The sequence below is a fragment of the Dendropsophus ebraccatus genome, chromosome 10, assembly GCF_027789765.1.
Source record: "Dendropsophus ebraccatus isolate aDenEbr1 chromosome 10, aDenEbr1.pat, whole genome shotgun sequence".
NCBI classification, from domain to species: Eukaryota; Metazoa; Chordata; class Amphibia; order Anura; family Hylidae; genus Dendropsophus; species Dendropsophus ebraccatus.
Window position 1 is genome coordinate 80,561,465 of NC_091463.1, and position 16,306 is coordinate 80,577,770.

The 16,306-nt window shown below is 44.8% G+C and overlaps 1 protein-coding gene across 3 annotated transcripts in view; it reads left to right on the forward strand.

The window, feature by feature from the left end:
- Nucleotides 1-11,088: 11,088 nt before the first annotated feature.
- The window catches only part of RELB (RELB proto-oncogene, NF-kB subunit), a 69,897-nt gene continuing 64,679 nt past the window's right edge, over nucleotides 11,089-16,306 (forward strand). Inside the window, exon 1 of one of the 3 annotated variants that reach the window (XM_069943552.1) lies at nucleotides 11,089-11,226. In XM_069943552.1, coding sequence (XP_069799653.1) covers nucleotides 11,205-11,226 — 22 coding nt within the window. In that variant the 5' untranslated portion in view covers nucleotides 11,089-11,204. The remainder of the gene's footprint in view (nucleotides 11,227-16,306) is intronic. The other 2 variants (XM_069943551.1, XM_069943550.1) reach the window with 2 other exon arrangements.

A 16,306-nucleotide genomic window follows, 5' to 3' on the forward strand; every position in this document is an offset into this window, starting at 1 on the left:
CACAATAACTGCATCCCCTGACGAACGGACCCCAGGACAGATCTTGGATTAAAAGCAGCTATCCGAAGGTACAAGTGGGGTTTTTTTTGGGAGGGGGGGGGGGGGTCAGATTGTGGGTACAGAGTCACTTTAAGTGGGACAGCCACACTGGTTGTTGGTAGAGATAAGCAAATTTCCCATAATCTCATCTTGTAAAATGAGATTTAGGTTTGCTATTAAACTTTTTAACGCCAAGACTGTAGCCCTAACCCTAATTGGAGGTTGGGGGTTTAACAGTAACCTAGCATTCATAGGACTAGGTTCCCTAATCCCAATATAGGGGTTGGGTTCCAGTTGCTAAAACAGGGCCCACCATTTTGAGTGGGTCACTATAAACAGATCCTAAAAATATGGAAATTTCAAATCCATAAAAAAAAAAAAATTGATTTGTTCTGAATCATGTCGGGTTCCCACAAATTGAAGGAGTAGCTGCCTAGAATATCATAAGACTGGAGTGGAGTAATGTATTTAATTTTTTATTTTATTTTTATTATTTTTTTAGGGAGAAATGCTCTTTACTATTAGATATACGGATCCGTTTGCACTGATATACTCTGAGTAAAGACCTATACATAAATCCCATAACAAGGGGTCAGAGGGGGCCGTCCTAGGCCATAGAACGCCTTCTCTGCTCCTCTTGTCTCTTTTACTGGCAATGTTCCCACTATAGGAGAAGACAATGTATCTTTCCTGTTGTACAATGTGGTTTTCCCACTGTGCTAAGTTTTCCATTTTTTTATTATTTTTTTTGTATTCTGTTGAGAAACTGGTTCTGAATAGCACATGCACTGTTATAGGGGTGTACAATGGCTGGTGTAAGTCTGTAGGATGTTCATAAACGACAAAGTTTTAGTGTAACTCAATTGTTTTTATTTGGGTTGTTAACTTTTTGGCCATTGCTGCATGTTCCTCACCTGGCGGTATTCCTTGTTCCCTGAGGCATGAGCCTGATAATACAGGACGCACCTCATAAGCTCGCTCTTGCAGCTTTGTATAAGAGAAATTATATGTAGAAATAATTGAAATAACTGTAGTCATTTCTACCAAAAAAACATGGGGGGAGATTTATCAAACATGGTGTAAATTGAAACTGGCTGTGTTGCCCCTAGCAACCAATCAGATTCCACCTTTCATTCCTCACAGACTCTTTGGAAAATGAAAGGTGGAATCTGATTGGTTGCTAGGGGCAACTGAGTTAGTTTCACTTTACACAATGTTTGATAAATCTGCCCCATGGTGCTTAAAGGAATTGTCCAGGATTAGAATAACATTGTTGCTTTCCTCCAGAAACAGCATGACTCTTGACCCCAGTTTGGGTATGGGTTTTGCATTGAAATGAATGGAGCTGTATTGCAATACCGCACCCAACCTGGGACAGGGGTGGTGCTGTTTATGTAAGAAAGTAGCTGTGCTTTTACTCTGGATAACCCCCTTTAAGGCCGGGTTCCAAAGGGTTAGAGTGTCCAACCAATCCACTGAAGAAATGTATACAATGCACGCTTCATTGTATTTAATGGGAATACGGGTTGCAATTTACACTGTAAACTACAGCAGGTGTATTTTACCGCATGCATCTCAATTATGTCAGAATAAGGGTCCATTTACACAGAAAAATTATCTGCCAAAGATTTGAAGCCAAAGCCAGGCATTGATTTGAAAAGAGAGAAAATCTCAGGCTTTCCTATGAGCTGATCTCTGTTTATAGTCTGTTTCTAACCTTGGCTTCAAATCTTTGGCAGATAATCTTTCTGTGTAAATGGACCCTCAGTGACATGTCAGAGATGCGTGTGACACTGAATGCGGCTCATCTGCGTCCATGATTGCCATAAAAACAGTAAAATGTGAGGCAACCCCTAGAATTTGTGCTTCATATTTCATTGTGTGTCTTCCTGCTATTGTAAGATGATGCTGTGTTCTTACCTTAAGGGTATATTCACACGGACGGGCTCGCAGCGAGATTCTCGCTGCAAGCCCGGCAGGTCCTGGCAGTTCCCACACACTACATACTTGCTGCGGTCTAAACGACCGCAGCGAGTATGTAATTCTGCCGCCCTTAACCCCTTCTGTTCCCGGCCGTCTCCCCCGCTGTAAGCATACATTACCTGTCCTCGCTGCACGGGTCCGGCGTCCTGCTCTCCCGTCCGGCCAATCAGTGGCTGCGGCTGGGCAACACACTAATTGGCCGGACGGGAGAGCAGGACGCCGGACCCGTGCAGCAAGGACAGGAAAAGTATGCTTACAGCGGGGGAGCCGGCCGGGAGCAGAAGGGGTTAAGGGTGGCAGAATTACATACTCGCTGTGGTCGTTTAGACCGCAGCAAGTATGTAGTGTATGGGAACTGCCAGGACCTGCCGGGCTCGCAGCGAGAATCTCGCTGCGAGCCCGTTCGTGTGAATATACCCTTAAGACAGACACTAACACTGCTGGTTGTAAAGTTGAGGTAACTAGGCCCAAAGCAATATAAACACATCCTTACGTCATCTCTGTAAGATGGAGGCATGAAGGGTTGATTGTTTACATGGTGCCTGAGACTGACTAGGCCTAGAATATACATAGGGGGACATTTATGAAAGCTATGCCCCTGGCTTATTCCAGGGAAGAAGGTGCAGATTCGCCCCTTCTCCCTTTTGAGTGGAGAGTGGCGGAGGCGCGCGAGCCCTCCCATAGCGACACTGGGGGAGATTTATAAAACATGGTGTAAAGTGAAACTGGCTCAGTTGCCCCTAGCAACCAATCAGATTCCACCTTACATTCCTCACAGACGCTTTGGAAAATGAAAGGTGGAATCTGATTGGTTGCTAGGGGCAACTGAGCCAGTTTCACTTTACACCATGTTTGATAAATCTCCCCCACTGTGTGACACTGAGGCAGGCAGGATTCTGCAGCGGAACTTCTGACGCTTTTGCTCCGTGTGCACTGGCCCTTATACTTCTGCTTCCTGCTGGATCCACTTCCGGCCTTGGCTCAAAAACTGCAGCGACAATTTAAAAAAAAAAAAAAACTGCCATGTGTGAAATGGGAACAGTCAGCAGGTATATGTGTGTATGCTATCAAAAAGTGAACAACCCCTTTAATGAATGATTGGGGGGAAAAAACTGGAAAGGACAAAAAGGAAAATGTCCATCATTGTAATAATTGAAGTGATTACAATGGAGATGTCATCACCCGGGTTCTATCATATCGCATGGTATTCTTTTTGTTTGTTTTTTTATTTAACCTTGACATGTTTGATTCATTTGTACAATGCTTCTAGAGTAAAATTCAAATTTGATGTTACACATGGGTTTGTGGAGTATGAAGCGAACGCCTTAAGGGATATACAGCCATGCTGGATGTGTGAATTAACAGAAGCCATTAGAGCAGGGATGGGGGGAACCTTCGTCCCTCCAGCTGTTGCAAAACTACAATTCATCTATGAACTGTTAGTTGTAGGGCAGCTAGTAGAGAGGAGCAAGTTTATACAGTATGAATCACTAGATCAAAACTTGTGCTGATGCTGTAGATTGATCCATCCGCCAGCAATAAAATATATAAATAGTAAATGTGATTACATGAGACGTGGTGGTAGGGAGAAGTGGCTTTTCTTTCCACAAGCAGCTCCTATGGTTCCTCTTTCCATCTTGGTAAACCTTCAAAAACAACCTCCTAAATCCATCCCCCTAACAGAAAAAAAATATAATCTCTAAACAGGGAGGAGGGAGATGTAGCTGCAGTTTGTATGTCAGTAAAGGCTGTATTAGATGCTTAGGTAAGTGGAAGATTAGAGCTCAAGCTGATTACACAGCTCAATAATCATGCAGGACATTGTTAGCGATGTCCGTGCAGCTCTTGCTTTCATCAGCTGTTGGCCGCACATTAGGCTGGGTTCATTCTGTGTTTTTGCAGTCCATAGAGGGGGGGGGTATAGATGCAATCGTGTGCCATTAGTTTTTCCATTGAATTCCATGATTTAAAAAAAGTATCAAAACGTGATCCCATAAACGGACTGCAAAAATGCAGTGTGAACCCCTCCTTAGTTATCACATGGGTCTACCTCTGGTCGATGACTTGTAAACTGGTTGAAAGACGACAATCAGCTTAAGGGTGCGTTCACACAAACAGGATCTGCAGCAGATTTGATGGCCCAGATCTGATTTGCTTTGAATCTGCAACTTCAAATCTGCTGCAGACCCTGTATGTGTGAACGCTCCCTAAGGGTACAAACACACACACACACACCATGTACACAGCAGATTTGATGCTGTGTTCAGTTATTTACATCAAATCTGCTGCGTATCGCAGCAAAAAATACGCTGTGTATACGGTGTGTGTTTGTACCCTAGGGGTGCTAACACACACACACCATATCGCAGTGAATTTTTTTTGAATTGATGTAAATAACTGAACACAGCATCAAATCTGCGTATCTGCTGTGCATCGGTCGTGTGTGTAAGCACCCTTAGGGCCCTATTCCACTGGACGATTTATCGTTTGCATAATCGTTAACGATTAACGATCTCAAACGACCACTATTGCGAAAGACCTGAAAACGTTCACTCATTTCCATGGAACGATAATCGTTACTTATGATCGTAATTGCGATCGTTTTTTCTTCGCTATTTATTCGCTAATGCGTTCGTATCTATTGCAAACGACCGAACGATGTCTTATTCAATGCGAACGTTTTGCGAACGAGCAACGATAAAAATAGGTCCAGGTCTTATAAAGCGATCAACGATTTCTCGTTTGGTCGTTAATCGTTAACTGCATTTCAACCGAACGATTATCGTTTAGATTCGAACGATTTAACGATAATCTGAACGATAATCGTCCGGTGGAATAGGGCCCTAAGAGTGAACAATTGCTCGCTCCTCGGCAGAACATTGGGGGAGATATTTCAAACTGGTGTAAAGCAGAATTGGCTCAGTTGCCCCTAGCAACCAATCAGATTCCACCTTTCATTCCTCAGATTCTTTGAAAAATGAAAGGTGGAATCTGATTGGTTGCTAGGGGCAACTAAGACAATTCTACTTTACATCAGTTTGATAAATCTCTCCCATTGGTTTTGGCAGATAATCACTCTGTGTAATAGGGCCTTAAGGTTATATTCACACACTAGGATTTTTTTTTTTTTAACCGGAAAACATTAAAATAAAAGTGGCTGAAAAAACAGTGACGGTTGTGGGGAGCCGAAGCTCAGTCATTCACACTTTCCATGCACAGTCCATAAATACAGACGATGTGCAATGGCAGGGACGTCAGAGTCATCATCCTCCTGAAGTGACACAGTGTCTCGGTACTCCAGTGCGGAGAATTAACTGTTTCAGAGCTCACGGCATCCTAATCAATGATGATACCGGGAATTTCTATAGTCCGTTCCAAAGCAGGAGGACTGTATGTATCGAACGGGTAGCCTCAGAGCCCGGTTTGGCTGGATTCACACTGTTTTTGCAGTTCGTGTAACAACCATTTTTTCATGGTTACTTTTAACATACACAAAAATCAAATCATCCGTTTTGATCAGTTTTTTCTTTTAAAGTCAATGGAAAAACTGATCCAAACAGATTGCAGACAGTTGCATCTGTGTTTTTTTTTTGTTTGTTTGTTTTTCCATAAAACTATACGTCAAATGGACTGCAAAAACGCAGTGTGAACCCAGCCTTACACTGGGCGTTTATTGACTGAACAGGCGGATATTGTCATGTGCAAACAGCAGAAATGCTTGTTAATTTGCCATCAGGTCACTTTCCCGTGTCTCTTGGTGGCACATCTTACTGTGTGAGGGTATGTGCACAGGATGGAAGGCCGGCGGATCACCCACCACGGATTCCGCAGCTCACCCTGGCTCACAGACACTAGCGGCCGCGCGCATCTCTGGTGCCCCCATAGGCTTCATTCATTGGTTTGCCAGATTCCGCCTCCCACCCAAAGACTGTGCAGGTTCATTCTTCGGGCAGACGGCGGAATCTGGCAAACCATAGAATAAAGCCTATAGGAGCAGTGGAGATGTGCGCGGCCGCCAGTGTCCGTCAGTGGGGGTTCTGTCAGGATTCAGTAGTGTGCACATACCCCAATGGGAGATGGATGCAGCAACGAGCTGTATGAACAATAGCAATTGTTGGTGCAGCCCTGTCTGCTCTATTACTGAGCTATATAGTGAGCAGCAATTGTGATAGACAACCAGCTCAGCATCAGGGAGTTGGCACGCCACTGATATTGCTCACCTAGTCTTGCCTAGCCTATAGAACTGGTTTATTTCTGCCACTGATCACTATTATGTAATATATTGCTATGGTGTGAGGGGGGAAAACACCTGGAATTTAAGGTGCCCGTTCATAGTGACATCACCTCTCTGTGTGGACGGGTGTCATTCTTCTAATATAAACACCAAATCAAGGAAAATACCCTCCTCGCCGTCTTGTGTCTGCGGCACCTCGCCCAAATGTCTATAAAGGTGTGACTGTATGTGCCAAATACCAGCCAGGGGGTTTCCTGCTAGCCTTAGGATAGGCCATCAAGCTGTTGCTACAAAAAAAATTACAAAAAAGTGTGTAAGGAAGAACTAGTGTTGAGCAGATTTGTTAAAATGTTTGGGTTCGGCAACGTTCCCTGAGCCCGATAGCCCCCATAAAAATAAGGAAGTTATACATTGTAGAAGGCCCAGAAGAAAAGAAAATCTTGTAGCCAAAAGTCACAGTATTCAGTGTAGTTAGTAGATGGGGGTCCTGTACAGTGTGTGACTAGTGTATCCGGGGTGGGAAAAAGTATTTGCCCCCTTCCTGATCTCATAATCTTTTGTATCCTGCTGCCTGGAATAGGTGGATGCAGCCCGAGGACGGAAAACATGGACAGGGATATGGTTTCCTGGGGAGCGGAAGAGTCTGGTACCAGAGATGTCATCAGTGCAGACTTATGCTACGTTTACACGAAGCGATAATTCGCCCAATGGAACTATTAACGAAGCAAAGATTTTTTTTTTTATAACGATCAGCGTTTAGATAGAACGATATATCGTACAGAAAATTTGTTTTGCGATCGCTTAAGCCTATCTCACACATAGGTAAAATCAGTGAACGACTGTTTACACGGAACGATCGGCGAATTTTTTGCGAACGACGATTTAAGAACAAGTTAAAAGATCAAAATGAACGATTTATCGATCGTTCGCCGCGTTTACACGTACGATTATTGTTTGAATTCGATCGTAAGGGTGCGTTTACACAGAAAGATTTATCTGACAGATTTTGGAAGCCAAAGCCAGGAATGGATTAAAAAAGGGGATAGATCCCAGTCTTTCCTTTATGACCTGATCCCTGTTTATACTCTGCTCCTGGTTTTGGCTTCAAAGATCTGTCAGATAAATCTGTCTGTGTAAACGCACCATTATCGTGAAAATTCGCCCGATAATCGTTCCGTGTAAACGTAGCATAATGCTGCGTTTACACGAAACGATTATCGTTCTAATTTTAGCAAAAACGATCGCATTGAGCGATAATCGTTCCATGTAAACACAGCAAACGATCAAGCGATGAGTGAAAAATCGTTCATTTTGATCTTTTAAAATGTTCTTAAATCATCGTTTGTTGTTCGCTAAAAATTCGCAGATCGCTTCGTGTAAACAGTCTTTCAAAGATTCACCCTATATAAAAGATGGGCTTAAACGATCTTAAAAATGATCGCAATAACGATTTTTCTTACGAATTTTCTAACGATTTATTCGTCTAAACGCTGATCGTTATGAAAACCAAATTGTTGCTACAAAATCGTTAAACGATCGATTGTGCGAATTATCGCTTCGTGTAAACGTAGCATAAGGGTGCGTTTACACAGAAAGATTTATCTGACAGATTTTGGAAGCCAAAGCCAGGAATGGATTAAAAAAGGTGATAGATCCCAGTCTTTCCTTTATGACCTGATCCCTGTTTAGGGTATATTCACACGAATGGGCTCGCAGCGAGATTCTCGCTGCGAGCCCGGCAGGTCCTGGCAGTTCCCATACACTACATACTTGCTGCGGTCTAAACGACCGCAGCGAGTATGTAATTATACCGCCCTTAACCCCTTCTGCTCCCCCGCTGTAAGCATACTTTACCTGTCCTTGCTGCACGGGTTCCCGGCGTCCTGCTCTCCCGTCCGACCAATTAGTGTGTTGCCCAGCCGCAGCCACTGATTGGCCGGACGGGAGAGCAGGACACCGGACCCGTGCAGCAAGGACAGGTAAAGTATGCTTACAGCGGGGGAGCAGAAGGGGTTAAGGGCGGTATAATTACATACTCGCTGCGGTCGTTTAGACCGCAGCAAGTATGTAGTGTATGGGAACTGCCAGGACCTGCCGGGCTCGCAGCGAGAATCTCGCTGCGAGCCCATTCGTGTGAATATACCCTTATAGTCTGCTCCTTGTTTTGGCTTCAAAGATCTGTCAGATAAATCTGTCTGTGTAAACGCACCATTTTATGGTGCGTTTACACAGGTAGATTTCTCTGACAGATAAAGCCCGGAACAGACTATAAACAGAAACAGGTAATGAAGGAAAGCCTGAGATTTCTCCTCTTTTCAAATCCATTTTTGAGGCTTTGGCTTCAAAAATCTGTCAGATAAATCTGTCTGTGTAAACGCACCCTAATGCTAGGTTTACACGAAACGATAATTGGCCCGATCGTACTATTAACGATGTCGGAGTACCAATTTTTTTTTCATAATGATTAGCGTTTAGACGGTACAATATATCGTACGGAAAAATCGTTTTGCGATCGCGCGCCCGCAGCCCGGCCCCACAGTGAACTGCAGCCCCCTGCGCTGCCCCGATCGCCACCCCCGCCGCCGCCGTTTAAAATTCCCGGCTCACCAATCAATGCACTGAAGAGGGGAGCCGGGGATTTCGAAGACCTGCTACGTGGCGGGGGCGATTGGAGTGGCGGCGGCGATTGGGGTGGCGATCGGAGCGGCGGCAGGGGTGGTCGATCGAGCAGGGGCTGCGGATGAGCGGACGGCGGGCGGACGGCCGTCCGGCCGGCCTTTCGCGCAACGACTGTTTGCACGAAACGATGATTTAAGAACAAGATAAAAGATCAAAATGAACGATTTCTCGCTGATCGTTTGCTGCGTTTACACGTACGATTATCATTCGAATTCGATCGTTATCGTGCAAATTCGAATGATAATCGTTCCGTGTAAACCCAGCATAAGGGTCCATTTACACAGCAAGATTATCTGTCAGATTATCTGCCAAAGATTTGAAGCCAAAGCCAGAAATGGATTTGAATAGAGGAAAAATCTCAGGCTTTCCTTTATGACATGATCTCTGTTTATAGTCTGTTTCTGGCTTTGGCTTCAAATCTTTGGCAGATAATCTTCCTGTGTAAATAGACCCTTAGGGTACTAAACGATCTCAAACGACCGATTATGCGAGCTACCTGAAATCGTTCACCCAATTACACAGAACGATGATGGTTACTTAAGAACGTTCTTGCGGCCGTCTTATCGTCGCTATTGCCTTCGTCTGAACGACGTCTTATTCCATGCAGGCGATCAACAATAAAAACAGGTCTAAATTCTATTCTTGTTTGTTGTTTAATCGCTGTCTGCTATTACACTAAACGATTATCGTTCAAATTCGAACAATTTAATGACTTTTCCAACGATAATCGTCCCGTGTAATAGGGCCCCAAGACTATAGGCAAATATCGACCTTACCTGGCCAATTAGAATGCCTTTACACAGAGAGATTTATCTGACAGATCTTTGAAGCCAGAGCCAGAAATGGATTTGAAAAGAGGAGAAATCTCAGTCTTTCCTTTATTACCTGTTCCTTGTTTATAGTTAGGGATGGTCCGAAACTGCCGAGGTTCGGGTTCGTATGAACCCGAACGCTCAGCATCAGATTCCCGCTGTCTGGCCGCTCTATGCAGCGGGTGGATACAGCGGGAGGACCGCCTGGAAAACTGGGATACAGCCTATGGCTATGGCTGTATCCCAGTTTTCCAGGCGGTCCTACCGCTGTATCCACCCTCTCCACGAAGCGGGCAGACAGCGGGAATCATTGCAGAGAGTTCGGGTTCGTACGAACCCGAACTGAACTGGGTTCGGACCATCCCTATTTATAGTCTGTTCCTGGCTTTGGCTTCAAAGTTCAGGCTAATAATTGTTTGGTGTAATAGGACAAGGTAAAAGGCTGCGATCAGCTGACATGCGCGATGTTGGCTGCTCATGATCTTTCTACAGCATGTTAAAAGAGCCCGGTTTGTGAAGCGTCAGTCTGCTGTGCATCGCTCGGTGTAATAGGAGTGGCGGGAGCAGACGGACGCTGACTTCAGCTCGCTTCACAGTGGGATATTGTGCTGTGTAATACGGCCGTACCTCTAAGAACTGCAATGGGAGTTACAACATTGCTAGCGGTGCCTGGCCCTTTAACTGTACAAATTCATAATCAAGAGGGTTTACAGTTTAATGCAGCGCAGTGTCTGACAGGACAAGGAGCCATTGGCTCCCAGCCCTGCCAATCACTCTTCTGGCCAGCAGCAGCATAATGCCTCCAGCCATAAGAGGGCGCTCTCACCCCCTCCTGAGCACATGAGTGACAAGTGACATCACTCATGACCTCCTGGTGCGGGAGCCGGAATTAGAAGCTGGAGGAGGGCAGCACTGCAGCCATGCAGCAGGTGAGTATGGCTTTAAATAGAACTGAACTGCAATACCGCACACAGCCTGAGGTAAAATGGCGCTGTTTGTGGAATAAAGCCATATATATATTTAGACGCCCGATTAGGATATACACAACTGTCAGTAGCACTTTGTATATCAGTGTAGCGCTCCAGCAGTTGCAGAACTACAACTCCCATCATGCCCCGACAGCCTTCGGCTGTCGGAGCATGATGGGAGTTGTAGTTTTGCAGTAGCTAGGCAACACACACACACACTGTGGATCCCTTCGTTCCTCTCTTCCCACGTGGTGCATACACGGGAAGTCACGTGCTCTCCCGAACGCAGAGGGGGATTTCCTGGCCACGCCTCCCTCCTCCCTTTGCATGACGTAATCGTCCTCCTCCACCAATCAGCGAGCCGCCCGCAGAATCGGGGAATTCCAGGCTCCGGAGAGGAAGAACTCGAGAAAACTTTTTTTTTTCTGCGAAGTTGTGAGATCTGTTCCCGGGGCCGCAGCCGCCCACTGCCCGGGTGTAGCCAGCAGCATGAGGGAGCCGGGCAGGACAGGTAGGTGCCTCCATCTGTCTATACCTTACATACTGCTATATAGTCACTGATGATTCATAGTGTATGCGGCTCTGACAGCTATGACGTCAGTGTAACCTACAGGGATGACGTCATCTAAACCAAGATGGTCTCATGACATCATTTTTCTTTGAATTCCAACCAGAACAGCAATAAACAGGTGACCGCCATGATTAAGTGACATCATGATCGCAATGGCGCATTATGACGTCACATCTCACAATCACGTTGCAATGTAACGTGACCGGGCCTAAATTTAAAGGGGTTTTGGTTGCAGGTTGCATTAACTCCGACCTTCTTGCAGCTGCTGCAAATTGCAAGTAAATTGCGCATAAGAGAAATATTACGGGATTTACTGTAATGCGACTTTATTACAGTTGCAAAAAAAAAATGCCGATTTAATGTGACGTCCCAGTTGCATCATGTCGCATTATGTCATCATGGACAATCATTACACGCAACCCTGCATTGTTGTCATAGAGCCTTAAAGGGGGTTTCCTATCGGAGCCTATAAATAGCCCCGCCTCCTCCTAGTGTTATTTTCTCTTTCAGTTTCTTGCGGTTAGTGAGATCTCTGCTTGCAGTCACTGAATAGGAGCCGTCATTGTTTACTGCCCGGGTCATGTGACACCTGTCGGAGCACTGCACCTGTATCTACATCACATGACCAGGACAGATTGTTATACGCTATACGAAGTACAGGTTCTAGTAGATGACAGCAAGCAGAGATCTTGAATACAGGATACACTGAGTGTAATAAACCATTGTCTTCTGTTATGTCCCTTTCCCGCCATGACAGCGGCAGAACCTCAGATAGTGCACAATAATAGTCACACCTGCAGTACCCCGGGGCTTGTGGCCACACACGTCACATTGTGTGTTACACAATTCATTGCATTCTCTGGTCAGATACATATTCCAGCACAGGGAGGCACGCCGGGCATTGGGGTTGGTATTCTACATTGGAGCTCATGGAGATGATGAGATATAGTGAAGATGGAGCATGTAGATGTGCAGGAAGCATGGCACTCCGTATAATCCGCACCGGAGACAGATCTCATACTCCAGATCCGTCACAGTGTGTCAGTATTCTCAGACCGCCATCTTTATATGGTATCTTCCCAGTATGGAGATTACCATAATCCAGCCAATCAGGGAAGCTGTCACTGACTGACAGTATTACATGGACTCCTAATAGTAATGCTGACCCATATACATTACATCTTCTCTCCCCCCCATACACATGCATGCTCATCTCAGCTGAAGGGGCAGGTGTCACTAATGGAGGGAGGGGGGGGGAAACTGCTGCCAGAAACCTCATCTTATCTTCCCAGGAACAAGACAATAGCATATGGCAAAATCCAGCTGCCCCCTCCTTCTCTGCCTTGTCAGAGGCTCCTATAGATATTACATGGTTGGTGTCTATGGTGTACAGATTATGGGTACATGGGGGTGTATAGATTATGGGTACATAGGTATGTACAGATTATGGGTACATGGGTATGTACAGATTATGGGTACATGGGTATGTACAGATTATGGGTACATGGGGGTGTACAGATTATGGGTACATGGGTGTGTATAGATTATGGGTACATGGGGGTGTACAGATTATGGGTACATGGGTGTGTATAGATTATGGGTACATGGGGGTGTACAGATTATGGGTACATGGGTGTGTATAGATTATGGGTACATGGGGGTGTACAGATTATGGGTACATGGGTATGTACAGATTATGGGTACATGGGGGTGTACAGATTATGGGTACATGGGTATGTACAGATTATGGGTACATGGGTATGCACAACACAAACCACTGTATATATATATAGACAAAAAATAAAATCTCTTGTGTCCAGAGGCCAACCTATTGTGATCCAATGGCTCCTTGCTCTGTCAGTCCACTGTAACTATAAGGCCCCATTAGGAGCCTTATGGTTAAATACATAGGTGCAGGAGCAGGCTACCTTCTGCTTAACCCCTTATGTACTGCTGTGTTTACACGCTGCAACACAAAAAAGGGTTAAAAGCAGAAGAGAAGGAGATGGCTCCTGCACTGAAAACCCCTGACCTCTTCAGGAGCTCTAGAGGTCAGGGGTTATCAGAGCAGTGAAGCAGAGATCTCCTTCTCTTCTGCTCTTAACCCTTTTTTGTGCTGCAGCATGTAAGTAAGGTTTGGGTGACTTACAGCAGTACATTTGGGGTTAAGCAGAAGGACACAGGACGGCTCTTATCTTCCCTGTACATCCCCGGGCCCCGCTCCTGCACGGGCCCCATAGCAGCTGCCTGCCCTGTCTCTATGGTAGCTACGCCACTGCGGGTATGTATAGATTATGAGTACATGGGTATGTAAAGATTATAGGTACATGGGTAGGTATAGATTATGGGTACATGGGTATGTATAGTTTATGGGTACATGGGTTTGTAAAGATTATAGATACAAGGGTATGTATAGATCATGGGTACATGAGTATGTATAGATTATAGGTACATGGATATGTATAGTTTATGGGTCAATGGGTATGTAAAGATTATAGATACAAGGGTACATGGGTACATGGGTATGTATAGATTATGGGTACATAGTTATGTATAGATTATGGTTCAGTGGCTATGTACAGATTATGGGTACATGGGTATGTACAGATTATGGGTATGGGACTGTTCTATACATCCCAATGGGATTTGTAAAAATCCACATGCTGATCAAACAGCCCAAATGGTTTATAGAAAGGAATGGACTGTGTGAATATAACACCTCATATAGCTGAATATATAACCTGCGGTCTGGCAGTGTGTGCGGCCAGTATCATCCATAGGGTTACACGGCTTTATGACTGTTGTTTCCTGCGGTTGAGCGTTATCTCGTATCGTGCAGGTTTCTTCTTGCAGAATTTTCCTTTATACCTCAGGACTGGTGAGGGGTGACGTTGTGTCTTTGTGGTTGTAACCAGGGTCGGTTTCTGTTTTCACTGCGGATGTGTCTTTGCATCTTGTATATAAGAGGCAGGACGGACCTGGATCCTGTTACTATACATGGCTTACATATCTGAAGAATAATATAGATACTTCCATATAGACAATGGATACATGTATGTTATATGGGCTGAGGAGCGCTATATGGACTGTTCATATAGTATAAATCCTGTATAGTGTATATGGAATTATGGCACATGAGCTGCAATGTAATCCTGGTATCTAAATACATAAGAGAGAGAGTCACTTTAAAGAGGTAGTTCAAATGAACTGGTGCCAGAAAGTGCCGAAGATTTGCAATTTACTTCTATTAAAATAAGTACTTCCAGTACTTATCAGCTGCTGTATGTCCTGCATGAAGTGGTGTTTTCTTTCCAGTCTGGAGACCAGGAGAGAATTTCTATGGGGATTTGCTGCTGCTCTGGACAGTTCCTGCGGGACATACAGCAGCTGATAAGTACTTGAAGACTTGAGATTTTTTTCTAATAGAAGTGAATTACAAGTCTCTGGCACTTGCTGGGAACAGTTGATTTGAAAGAAAAAAATGTTTTGATGAACAACCCCTTTAAGGAACGAGCCGAGAGAAGAGCAAGGTTAAGTGCTTCTCTCCCTGTCTTCTGGCCCTGCTGCTGGAGATAGATCCATAGTGACATATCAAACGTTTTTCTTAGTCGGAGTCTGAGTGTTTAGACCCTGAGTGATCAGGAGAGTGAGTGTGTGCTTAGCGTGATCTTGCTGTGTCATGTGATTTCTTCCAGAAACGGCGCCCTACCTGTCCTCAGTTTGGTTGTGGGGGTTTTGCAGCTCAGCTGAAGTAAATGGAGATGAATTGTAATACCACACACAACCTGAGCACAGGGGAGGCGCCTTTTTTTTTTTTTTTTTTTTTTTGCAAGAAAGTAGCTTTTAAAAAAAATCCTGGACGACCCCTTTAAGAAACAAGGATTTAAAGAGCCAGTGTCACAATTTTACGGCTCTCACACAGAGGTGTACCTTGAAGATGCTGCAAGATCTGTAACGGGGTCCTCATCTATAATGCTATTTCTCATATAGGAAGGAGAGGTGCTATTACACCCTCTGCCCCGTAGCTTCTGAGATATCTCCCATACAGCACCTCTCCCAGAGCCCCGCTGTATTCTGCATACCAGTCAGATTAGTCAGTGTGCGGGGGGGAGGCAGACACCCAGGGCCTCATACAGGTTCCCCCTGCCGCCTCCATTCATCTGGAGCTCAGCAAACGCCAGTATGGAGGAATATTTTTATAGGTCAGTTTTCCCCTACCTGCAAAACTACAACAGCCGAAGGCTGTCAGGACATGATGGGAGTTGTAGTTTTGCAACAGGCAGAGAGTTACATGTAGGGGGGAACAGGGACCTAAAGGGGTAGGAAGTTACTGCTTCAATAAGTATTGCAAGGAGTATCAGTCCATGGCCACCAGGGCATGATGGGAGTTGTAGTTTTGCAACAGGCAGAGAGTTACAGGTAGGGGGAACAGTGACCTAAAGGGTTAGGAGGTTACTCCTTCAATAAGTATTGCAAGGATTATCAGTCAGTGATCACCAGGGCATGATGGGAGTTGTAGTTTTGCAACAGCTGGAGGGCCGAAGGTTGGGAGACACTAATCTAAAGTTTTGGGGTTAGGGGGCTTCTCCGATAAGGAGCAGCCACTGAGCATAGTCAAAGTCCGTCAGGGCATCTGTGACCCTTTCCCTAGACATGATCACATCTGGACCCCTGTTGATCATGTATATTCATCACACCACTTGCAATGCCTTTCTTTCCTCCATGTGTTTCACAGATGTGTGTGTGTGTGTGTGTGTATATATATATATATATATATATATATATATATCCTGCACTTTGGGGGCTTTTCTCCCAGTCTCCCCATCAACCTTTGTATAAGGCTGCAGATTAAGCAAAAATGAAGAACTTAGTTTGCCGTTTGGCTCCTGTATGTATGTGTGTATATATATATGTGTGTATATATATATATATATATATATATATATAGTAAATGTATGTATACTGGAGCGGGGACATATATGAATGCTCTATTATATTTGGTTTCACCTTTTACTTACTA